General features: G+C 50.5%; 1 protein-coding gene across 1 annotated transcript; it reads left to right on the plus strand.

The window, feature by feature from the left end:
• The first annotated feature begins 8,143 nt into the window (after positions 1 to 8,143).
• Positions 8,144 to 12,112, plus strand: LOC120358457 (uncharacterized protein K02A2.6-like). The gene has a single exon (XM_039452794.1). The coding sequence runs from the start codon at positions 8,173 to 8,175 to the stop codon at positions 11,986 to 11,988; it is 3,816 nt and encodes a 1,271-aa protein (XP_039308728.1). The 5' UTR covers positions 8,144 to 8,172; the 3' UTR covers positions 11,989 to 12,112.
• The last annotated feature ends 314 nt before the right edge of the window (positions 12,113 to 12,426 follow it).

The raw sequence follows: 12,426 nt of genomic DNA on the forward strand, positions 1-12,426 counted from the left end.
TATGGAATCTAGTAGTCTAACTAAATCCTGCAACGTCTGAACGTTCGTGGGTCTAATTTCCCTAGCTACATCTATAGGAAAATGTTCTCCTAAGATACCTATTATATCGTCGTCTAATAACGGTGGGTTTAACAATCGTGCCTTCAATGCTGTCTGCATTGCGTATTCGGCCATTGATGTTCCCTTGTTGGGTACGTATTTACCCGTAAATAATTGTTTTTTATACGCAGTTTGCGCTTCGCGACCCCAATAGTACTCACGAAACTTGTCTTTCGCGGTTTGGATGTCGTCTGGTTTGGTCATTTCGTACCAATATTTCGCGCACGATTTCATCGCTCGCTTAAAGTAGAATAACTGTTCTTGCTCAGGTACTTGTTCTTACCTAGCTATGTTCTCGAAATCTCGAACGAATAACTCGGGGTTTTGTTTATCGTCTTTTCCCCTGAATGTTAAATGTTCGAATGGACTTTTCAACCATCCGCCTCGTGGTAAACGAATACCACTGCCTCCGCCTGAACCGACTCCGCCTCCTCCGGCTCCTCCTCCAGAACCTAATACGGCTCCGGCTGAACCAAAGACGTCGTCATCGGTCAAGACGTGGTATCGGTTGTTGTCATTGTCCGTATCGCGGTTGGCTAGACACGTTCCAGGAACGTTTATGAAGATCGGGGTTTGTTTTTGTGTACGCGGTCCCGCTTCACTCGCGTTTCCCGCCAAAACCTCGCTCTCCGCGGTTTTGTCGCGTTCCCTAGTAACGTTTTGCACTCGCGCTTCTAATCTATCGATTTTGTCTGATAATCTCCTAATCAAATCCACAATATCTGAATCTGACGTGGTGCGATTAGTGTTTGACGCCATTTCGGTGCTCGCGGTTGTGGGTAAAGTAGTATCTTCTACAATATTTCTACCTAATACACCTACTGGTCGGTCGTCGTATGATAACGATCTTCGCGTATTCGAAACGCTCGCTTGGGTTTCGATTTGTTCGTTGTTTTCGACGTTTAGTCGACTGTCGCCCGTATCCTGCATCGTACGCGCTGTATTTCGCGTCTGGATCGGCGATCTCGGTAAATTCGGCATGGTATCGCGTCTTATTCAACGGTATCACGGCTATCGCGGTTGCACTTTCGATTTTAACAAGCGTTCGCGTACTGCGTTACAACTTTCGAAGTTTACAATCGTATTGTTTTTATCAACCGATTAATCCGTATGCGCTTTTGATCAATGCTCGCTTTAGCATAATCTACGGTTTACAGTAACGCACGGAGTCGTAACTTGGCGCTGAAACATAACACATAGATTAATATGTTCGAAACTCGCTTCTCGAGTTCCCTGTGCATCGAATATTACGATGGTTGTGTGTCATCCACAGTTTTGTGGTGAACTCTTAAAATGGGTACTGTGTATCCATAAATAAATTTTCTTAATATTTGTATTACTGTTTACATACGTTATATAGTTAATTTTAAACTATATAGTAAACATATGTTATATTGTCTATATCTTATTAATATTAACCACAAATATGTGTTTATTTTGATAAGAATATATATAGTTATTGAATATAATATGGGATTGAATATTATCCACAAATATATAAGGTTTGCTTAATAAATACTTTATTTATTAATATAGGTATTGGATAGGACATAAGGATGTTTATTTTCCATAAATAAATGTATTTCATAAAATAAATGCTTATATTTATAAGAATACGTAGCAACTGCGGCTTAAAACCACAATAAATTGCTTTTGTATAGTAATTTAGGATAATTATAGATAACTAGCTTAAATTCGTTGAGCAAGTATGAGATTTGCACGTATGCGTAACGTAATGTGCATAAAAATGGATTTAATCCACACGGAAATGTCCTTTATTATGTCTAATCCACAATGTAGTAATTGAGATTGAAATTTGCAATTATTGACTTAATTTGGCCATAAATCACCTTTAGAATACGGCTATTTGCAATTATTTGCTTTTAGGTTATGAATGTTTGTATATTTGGGTTGTACTATGCTTATTTAATGCAATAGTTTGACCAAAATCGGGCATAGGTTCGTTTCTACCATAAGTTACTTAAAGTTTCACTATGCACTTTAAAATTTCACTTATATACCCGTAAAATACTCAAATTGTATTTATTTTGTTTAATTCTTACTTAATTTACCACAATTAAATGTGTTTACGCGTAATCACTATGTGTTGTTCACAACTGGGTAACCTAACCTCAAACTGTCATATGTGATTATCGTATTACTTGATCAAAATTGGGCATAGGTTCGTTTTAACCTTAAGCTACTTAAAATTTCATTGTGTATTTTAATTTTCACTTGTATACCCGTAAAATACTCGAGTTGTATTTATTTTGATTAATTTTTACTTAATTCGCCACAATTAATGTGTATGCGTATGATCACTATGTGTTGTCCACAATTGGGTAACCTAACCTCAATCTGTCACATGTGATTCTTATATTGCCTGAACAAAATTGGACATAGGTTCGTTTTAATTACAAGCTACTTAGAATTTCACTGTGTATTTTATCTTTCACTTGTATATTTGTAAAATATTCGAGTTGAATTTATTTCGCTTAATTATTTACCACAATTAATGTGTTTGCGCGTGATCACTATGTGTTGTCCACAACTGGGTAACATAACCTCAATCTGTCACTCGTGATACTTGTACGCTTTGGAATAATTGTTTAAATGGTATTAAAGCACAACTCGTATTTGTTTATAACGTTACGTATTATTTTTATTAGATTGACGCAAATTTTATGCGTTTCGGAATAACCGAATTGAATTTACACTTTATCGTGCAATGAATATAAGTTTTCCCGCGCGTTGATCCACAACTGGCGATTGCGTCATTTAACAAGGATGAAATCGTCGAGTCACTTTATCGTAATTTTATTTAATCTAAAAGATTTTACGAAATTCTGACATTTTTAAACACGACTGTACCTCGAACGTAATCTACGCGTTTAATATATGAAAGGTTAGTTTAACATAACGTTATTGTGCATTTAGAATCGTTGATTACTGAATAATAATCAATTTTCATTGTTAAAGTAACTTAAATTTAAATTTAATTAAGTTTTATACACAATGCATCGGATTATCCACAATGCTTGGGTGAGTCTATTATACGTGGTCGAGTCTATTATGCTCTCCACAACTGCATGGAATAGTCCATTATCTTGGGTGAGTCTATTTTGTAGATACGGCGTCACTTTTATGTGCCGTTCACAATAGCTTGTAAAATAACAATTTAATTTTAATAAACGATCTCCTATCTTTGCGGAAAATCTCTTTTGTTATTAATAACTTGTTAACGATTTTACTATCGTATTCACGAATGTTCTTGCAACTAATTACACACGCCGCGTGTCCTGTCACGGTCGCCAATAACAGGTGATGAAACATGGGTTTACGGATATGACGTCGAAATTAAGGCTCAATCGTCCCAGTGGAGACATTCAAGCTCGCCAAGACCGAAAAAGGCTTGACAAGTGCGGTCGAACGTGAAGGTTATGCTCACTGTGTTCTTCGATTTTAATGGCATAGTGCATCATGAATTCTTGCCACGAGTCAAACGATCAATAAGGAGTACTACCTACAAGTTCAACGCCGTTTACGTGAAGCGATCCGAAAAAAACGCCCGAATTTATGGAAAAACAATTCATGGCCTTTGCACCACGATAATGCACCTGCTCACACTTCATTGCTTGTTCGTGAATTTTTGGCCAAAAACAATACTGTAATGATGCCCCAGCCTCCATATTCGCCAGACATGGCTCCGTGTGACTTTTTCCTATTTCCAAAAATAAAGAGAACCTTAAAGGGCCGTCGTTTTACAAGCATAGATGACATTAAAAGCGCATCGCTGAAAGAGCTATCCCAAAGATCGAGTTTGAGAAGTGTTTCGGGATTGGAAGAAGCGCTGGCATAAGTGCATAATATCTAATGGTGACTATTTTGAAGGCGACAACATTAATGTAGACGAATAAATAAACATTTTTTTCAAAAAACGAAAATTCCCGGTATTTTTTTAACACACCTAGTATATATATATATATATATATATATAAGAAATATACAGGGTGATTCAGAACGACCCATGTGTCCCTGCAAAGACGTGTTCTTGAGTAAATTCTGAGACGATTTTTCCTCTACGAAAATTTTATCCGACGCTTACTTTTTGAATTGCAAGAGGATAAAGTTAGCAAATCATGGGCCGCGTACACATGGTAGACAGAGGCGGCGCAACTCACCGTCCGACGGGGGCGCTTACGCGGAACACCCTTGCGATCACTGTTTGACAATTATACTACCGCACGAAAGCACACACACACACACACACACACACACACATACACACACACACACACACACACACATCTCTATCTCTGTCTGTCACTTACCTTGTAAAGATTCGACGTTTTTACTGTTGCTACTTGAATGAATTTCACGATCGTGGAAAAGTAACATAAAGACCACTCACGTTCTTGTGTGACAAATTAACGTCGAGAAATACATTAAGTTTGTTACTCCTGTAAAAATTGAATCGCAAAACTTGTTACAATTTCACGGATTTACTCACATACTTGATGGATAGCACAAGAACAGCACAAGAAGTTTGCAAACGATTCTATTATTTTATTATTATTAATCAGTATTAATAGTTAATTTTAAGTCGAATAATTACTCAACTTGAAATCACTTGAAATAAGAACGCGCAACATACACAACCCAACCTGATTTGACGCGAAGACTACTGGCGTCTGTATACCGCGGGAACGCTTGTCGCGCGGCAAAAAATGATGCGGGGCCGCGGGGACGCGGGAACGTTTGCGCGGCAAGCGTTCCCGCGGCCCCGCGTCGCACTTTATCGCGCAGCAAGCGTTTCCGCGTCCAGTGTGCAGGACCCATATGCTCGATGACAACAATCAAGTAGATTGAGGTTCTGAGAATCAATACAATCTGATTTATCGGTCTCCTGTAATGTGATGCAAGATGATAAGTCAAGCTGCGACTGACTTCATGAGCGCGTGAATGACTTTGCAGCATTTATAATGCCAATGAACCAACGCTTGCTTGTAGCTTGTAGAGTATTGTAGCGAATGTCACAAGGTTTCAAATGTTATAATTATTTTTTACAATATTTACTGATATTGTAAAAAATATTGAATAAATTATAATTATTTAATTTTGATGTTAAATTTAATATTAATATTAATATTAATATTAATATTAATATTAAATGTAACTTTTTTCTTTATTTGTGAACTAAATTATTTGCGAAAACGAGTTGTTCCATGAAATGAAATATTTGGTTGCCCTGAAAAGGGCAGATCAATAATTATTTGATTGCTCTGAAAAGAACAGATTATTTTGTAACGTCTATTTTTTTTATAATAAATGTTCAAAATGTCCGCCTTCCATTGTGATGCATGCTCTCATTCGTCTCAATAAATTTGTCTGCATTCTCTCCATAACTGCATCCTCGATGGACCAAACGGCATAATGAAGCTTGTCATTTAGTTCTTCAATTTCCTCGGGAAGTTGCCTGTATATTTTTTCCTTGCAGTATCCCCACAAGAAAAAATCTAATGGGTTAAGGTCCGGGGATCTTGCGGACCAGCGTATCGGGCCATATCGACCCATCCAACGTCCGGGAAATTGTTGGTTTAAAAAATTTGTAACGATTCTGGCGTTATGTGGACCAGCACCGTCTTGTTGAAATATTATTTTATTTTGATTTGAGAGCGGTACTTCTAGAAAATTTGGTAGATTTTCTGTTAGAAATTCCACATATGAAGCGCCATTTAGCGTTTCTGACAGAATTACTAGACCCAAGATTGTTCCCATAATCTCAGCCCAGACGTTCAATTTCCAACGAACTTGAAAATTTCTCAGCCGCGTCACTCGCGGATTCTCGTCGTTCCATACGTGCATATTGTGCGAGTTCAGAACTCCTTCTCGTGTAAACAGCGATTCATCGCTAAATATTACATAAGAAAGAAGTTCTGGATCTTCGTCAACTCTTCTTAGAAAGTCCTCGCAAAATCTCATTCTCTGAGGATAATTTTCTTCTCGTAGGTGTTGCACGCGGCTGTAATGATAGGCGTGCAATTTTTCTTCTTTCAAGATTCGCTGTACGCAGGAATCGAAGGATAATTGATTCACGGCTGAATCGTTTGTAACGAACCGCCTTTCCGCTCCCCCCCTCGGACCGTCCATCGTTCCAGGCTGTCCGGCCGAACAACCGCCGGACAGCAGAAACACGGCGCATAGCGCCGAAAATATACTCTAACACCGGCGTAGCGCGCGTTGACGCATCCGCACGTGCGATCTGCGTGGCAGATCTCCGCGCGCACGCGCTCGACCGGAGTGGCGACCGCCGGACCGATCTCGAGCGGCAGGGAGACCCCCACCGTTTCCGTACCGTTCCGTACCCCCGCACCGTCCCTGCTCTCGAGATTCGGGTATATAAGCGCCGCCGCTCCGAGAGTCGAGCGGTCTTCTTCTCCGTCCACTCTCCGATCCAGAAGAAGCCCAACCTAGCGCTCACTTGGGAGTTAAGAGCCTTAGCTTCCGCCAAGCAGTCTTGGCAAAGAGCGATTCCGATAATCCCGATACCGCCGATAAAAACGGGCTCAAGTACATCTTGGGCTCCACCAGGAGATCCTGGTCGGCGATTCCCGATCCGCCGTCCTTACTACGGTATCGACTCACGGCCTGGGGTGTGGAGTTCCGCGCCTCTACCAAGGGCTCTTGGCGTGAGTCGATCACCACCGCCGAACATCGCGGTATTAACCGCTCGCGACGGGAATCCCCGCTCCGCGTACACTCGCACCGAGCGCGCGTCACTTACGGCCGTGGCCCCGGCCTTCAGCAAGGCCACGGTCCGCGCGCGTCAACACCGGCTCCGAGTTCCCGGAAAACTCGCGGCCGGAATTCCGCGAACTCAGCCGCGACAATAGCGCGATCCGGACAATTGTAAATACCGTTCGTTACGTCCGCGCGCTCCGTTTTCTCGTCCGTCCGTCCGCGCGTAGCCCTTAAGTTTTGTTGGGTCCGTCCGAGCGTCATCGTCATCCGTCCGTCCGCGCGTCGTGGCCAAGCCACTCCACCTGTATATAGTCAGTACGTAATAAACGCACTATTGTATTTACCACCTAAAGCAATACACGTCTAGTTCTCTTGGCGACCTCCCTCCGCGTCCTGGTCCGTCCGCAGTCACGCACCGCCCCGTGCGCGGAAAAAGACGGGTCGTTACATGGCGCCCGAACAGGGACCGTTTACGTTTCCGACCGCGGAGAACTAGACCCGTACCGATCCGATGCCGCGGAGCTGGATATACCGTATCGACCGCGCCGAACTGCTCCGACAATTACAGCACGCCGATCTCGCCACTGACGGAAACGTCAACGAGCTTCGCCGCCGACTCAGCGAATTTCTAGTGTTGCACCCCGAACACGCGCCGGCCGGAGTCATGGCCGATCCACCCGCACTTAACGTTACCGTACCGGAACCGACCGCCGCGACCGAAAGAGACTCCCCCGCGAAAGTGATGAACCAGATCCGTAAGTGGGGATGTCACTTCGACGGGAAGGACCCGGTGTCCTTCCTGGAACGCGTCGACGAGCTACGAGCCGAATACGGCTACGACGACGCGTTGCTCCTCCGCGGACTGCCGGAGATGCTACGGGGAGACGCACTCCTCTGGTATCGCAACAACCGCACCGCGTGGGGGACATGGCAGGAGTTCCTCGGAGAATTCCGAGAGTACTACCTGCCGCGCCGTTACTTTGCTCAACTCCGGCGGGACATTCAAGCCCGAACGCAGGCTCCGGAGGAGCCCTACCGCAAATACGCAACCGACGTACTCACAATGATGCGTCGCGCCGGGGGTTTCGGAGAGGAGGATCAGCTCGACCTCCTCTACGACAATATGCACCCCCGGTATAAGCTATACGTCCGCCGCGACGACATTCACCGGAACACCGAGTTGCTACGGCGAGCCGAAGAATTCGAGCACATTAGCTCGCAATGCCGCGAACGGCAACCCGCGTCGAAGCCGCCCGCGAATTCGGCTGCCACCGCCTACGACAAGGACACGTGCTGCTGGCGGTGTAAGCAGCGCGGTCACACGCGGTTCGAATGCCGCCGCGCGGCCCGCAAATTTTGTTCCCAGTGCGGGAAAGACGACGTCTATACCCGCGATTGCCATCCGCCGCCGGGAAACGCCGCCAGGGCCGGGGGCACCGAGACCGCTCCCCGGTCCTCCGAATAAGGTACAATCCGCGACCGCACATCGACGTCCCCGTCGGGGATACCACGCTCACGGCCTTGCTCGACTCAGGCTCCGAAGGCTCATTTGTGAGCACCGACGCCGCCGAACGCCTCCACGGGAAGGGGTACACGACGATACCCGTCACAGGCCGGATCTACCTCGCGGACGGCTCCAGCACGCCGGTCGAGACGTGCCTCGTGCTGCCGGTTGTATTCCCGGCGCGCTCGTTCCGCCACGAATTCCGCGTGCTACCCGGACTCGACGTCGACATGTTGATCGGCGTCGATGTCATGGCACGAGCCCGGATCACGATTCCTCCGCCGCCACTGCACCGGGAGGAAGACCGCCCGCCGCGAGCCGCCGTCCGTCCGACAACCGTCGCCAGCACCGAACCCGCGGAAGACGCACGCTTGCAGGCTTTCCTCGCCGAGGAACTGCCAAAGTTCGACCGAGTGCGTGGACCGACCGACCGCGCGGAACACGTGATCCGCGTTAAGAACCATCCGCCGATCAAGCAGCGCTACCGTCCCCGAAATCCGGCAATGCAGGCGATCATCGACCACGAGGTCGACGAGATGATACGCGCCGGAGTCATAGAGCCGTCTCGCAGCGCGTGGAGCTCGCCGATCGTCATCGTGCGCAAGAAAGACGGAAAACCGCGGTTCTGTATAGATTTCCGCCGCGTAAACGAGGTGACGGAACGCGACGCCTACCCGTTACCTCAGATACCCGCCACGCTCGACAAATTGAGAGGCGCGCGGTACCTCTCGACGATCGACTTAATGAGCGGCTACTGGCAGATACCCCTGGCCCCGGCAAGCCGACCCGTTACCGCTTTTACCGTGCCGGGTCGGGGGTTAATGCAATTTAAAGTGATGCCGTTTGGGCTTCACTCCGCGCCGGCTACCTTCCAGCGTCTGCTCGACGATGTCCTCGGGCCCGAACTAGAACCGCGGGTTTTCGTCTACTTGGACGACATCATCGTCGTCACCCGAACGTTCGACGAGCACCTCGCCACGCTGCGAGAGGTTTTCCGCCGGCTACGCGAGGCGCGACTCCGACCGAACACCGAGAAGTGCCGTTTTTGCACGGAGCGGCTGAAGTATCTCGGCCACGTGGTCGACCGCGACGGAATCCGGACCGATCCGGAGAAGACGGAGGCTATCGCGAACTGGCCCGAGCCGCAGAGCGTGCGGCAGATACGACAGTTCCTAGGCCTCGCGTCCTGGTACCGCCGTTTTATCCGAGACTTCGCGACCGTCGCCGCCCCGCTCACCGCGCTCACACGAAAAAATGCCCGCTGGTCATGGGGGAACCACGAGCAGGCGGCCTTCGAGGCCTTGAAAACGACCCTCACGTCCGCACCCGTGCTAGCCTGCCCGGATTTCGAGCGACAGTTCGTGCTGCAAACGGACGCAAGCACGACCGGACTGGGTGCCGTGCTCACCCAGTACTTCCCTGAGGGCGAGCGCGTCATCGCGTACGCGAGCCGAACGCTCAACAACGCAGAGCGCAACTATAGCGCGACCGAGCTCGAATGTCTCGCCGTACTCTGGGGGATCCGCCGAATGCGAGACTACCTTGAGGGTTACCGCTTCAAGGTAGTCACCGACCATCAGTCACTCCGGTGGCTGCAAAAACTAGACTCACCGACCGGACGTTTGGGCCGATGGGCCTTCGAACTACGACAATTCGACTTCGAGGTGCAATACCGGAAGGGGTCGCTGAATAAGGTTGCGGACGCGCTCTCACGGCGAACGGCCGTTAACGCCGCCGCGAACACAGCTTGCGCGTGGTACCGAAAGTGGTGGGACATCACTTCCACCACTCCCGACGCCGCCCCCGACTTCCGCATCGCGGACGGTCGCCTCTACCGGCACGTGCTCCACACGCTGGACTTCGCGGACGCGCCGAACGACGCGCAGTGGAAGGAGTGCGTGCCGCGCGAAAACCGAGCCGAACTCCTCCAGCGGTACCACGACGCACCGACCGCCGGACATCTCGGCACCGCGAAAACGATCGCTCGCATTGCCCGCCACTTCTACTGGCCGGGAATGTTCCGCGAGATCTCGCGCTACGTACGGCAGTGCCGAACCTGCCTAGCGCATAAACCAGAGCAACGGCGACCGGCCGGATTGCTCCACCCGACCGACGTGTCACAGCCATGGCAACAGGTAACGATCGACCTGGTAGGGCCGCTTCCGCGGTCAAGCCAGGGGCATACATGGCTGTTGACAATGCAGGACCGGTTCACGAAGTGGCTGGAAATGCGAGCGCTTCGACGCGCTACCGCCGCGAATGTCGCTACCGCACTGACCAAAGCCGTCATCCTGCGGCACGGCTGCCCCGAGGAAATTTGGTCAGATAACGGGACCCAGCTCCGCTCCGCGACCCTGACCGACTTGCTGCGTGCGCTTCAAATCCGCCACCGTCTCACGCCGGCGTACGCCCCGCACTGCAATCCGGTCGAGCGCACCAACCGAACCGTCAAAACTATGATCCGTCAGTACCTACATCGCGACCACCGCAAGTGGGACGAACGCCTCGCCGAATTGCAGTTCGCGTACAACACCGCGACTCACGACGCAACGGGGCATACGCCGGCGTTCCTGAACCACGGCCGCGAGTTACGACGGCCGGAGGAACGCGCACCAGCCGGCCCTCCGCAACGACCGCACGCGTTGCAGCGCCGACTACGTGAGACGTACGCGCTCGTCCGCATCCAGCTGGCCCGTGCGTTCCAACGGCAGCAACAATATTATAATCTGCGTCGGCGGGAATGGCGACCGAAGCGGGGAGATTGGGTGTGGAAGCGGGACCACCCCCTCTCCCGTCGTGCGGATGCGTTCAACGCGAAACTCGCGCCGAAGTACGTAGGGCCACTCGAGGTACGCCGCATCATCTCGCCGGTAATATACGACCTCCGAAGCGCGGGGGGCAAGTGGTACCGGCACGTCCATGTCCAGGACCTCAAGCCGGCCCCCGCTCCGACCGAAGAAACCGAGTCGGACACCAACGACGACGACGACGACGCGGCATGCGGCGCGCTCGTGACTCGGCCGGCGAGCCGAGCGACGCTCCGGCAGAAGCAACACGAGAGCACGGCCACGGCACGTGGGCAAATTCCTACGACCAGCGCGCGCACCGGTAGCCGGAATTCGAGCGCGGATACCAGGAACCGATCGGCTCATTCTCAGAAGAGATATGGAGCACGACGGTATCCTCGCCGAGATCGCCGAGCTGCTAGGCGAAGCTCCGGAGCCGTACGACCCGGCCCGGCCCGAAATAGAACGGCCGCCGAAACCGAGACCACCCCCGGACCGAGGCGATACCGCCGCTACTCGTCCGAGCCAGTCGACACCACCGAGCAGTGCAGGCAGATCGGCCCCGATACCGTGGCTCAGAGGGCCTCCACCGCCGGTCCCCCAGGTCATCGTGCCGCGGGGACACCGACCGCAACCGACGCTCGAACCCGACCGGGTCATGGGACCCGAGCCGCCGCCACCGATCACCGTAGAGGTCACTCCCGGCACCGTCGTGGACGTACCGTACTTTGCGGTCCACGTCAGCCGCGCCTATACCGCGCGGGTAAGGGACCGCCGCTGGAGGTTGCGGTTCGACCGAACAGGACGCCTCCGCTCCAGCAAAGAAATACGGCCGCCACCAAAGGACCCGAAAGATGAATTTGGCCTCTGAATTCAGGCCTACTCAAAGGGGGGGGTGGTGTAACAAACCGCCTTTCCGCTCCCCCCTCGGACCGTCCATCGTTCCAGGCTGTCCGGCCGAACAACCGCCGGACAGCAGAAACACGGCGCATAGCGCCGAAAATATACTCTAACACCGGCGTAGCGCGCGTTGACGCATCCGCACGTGCGATCTGCGTGGCAGACCTCCGCGCGCACGCGCTCGACCGGAGTGGCGACCGCCGGACCGATCTCGAGCGGCAGGGAGACCCCCACCGTTTCCGTACCGTTCCGTACCCCCGCACCGTCCCTGCTCTCGAGATTCGGGTATATAAGCGCCGCCGCTCCGAGAGTCGAGCGGTCTTCTTCTCCGTCCACTCTCCGATCCAGAAGAAGCCCAACCTAGCGCTCACTTGGGAGTTAAGAGCCTTAGCTTCC

The sequence above is a fragment of the Solenopsis invicta genome, chromosome 8, assembly GCF_016802725.1.
Source record: "Solenopsis invicta isolate M01_SB chromosome 8, UNIL_Sinv_3.0, whole genome shotgun sequence".
NCBI lineage: Eukaryota > Metazoa > Arthropoda > Insecta > Hymenoptera > Formicidae > Solenopsis > Solenopsis invicta.

What these genes read in the sequence shown, in the direction of transcription:
- LOC120358457 (XM_039452794.1), top strand. Translation starts at nt 8,173, where the DNA reads ATGCCGCCGCGCGGCCCGCAAATTTTGTTCCCAGTGCGGGAAAGACGA.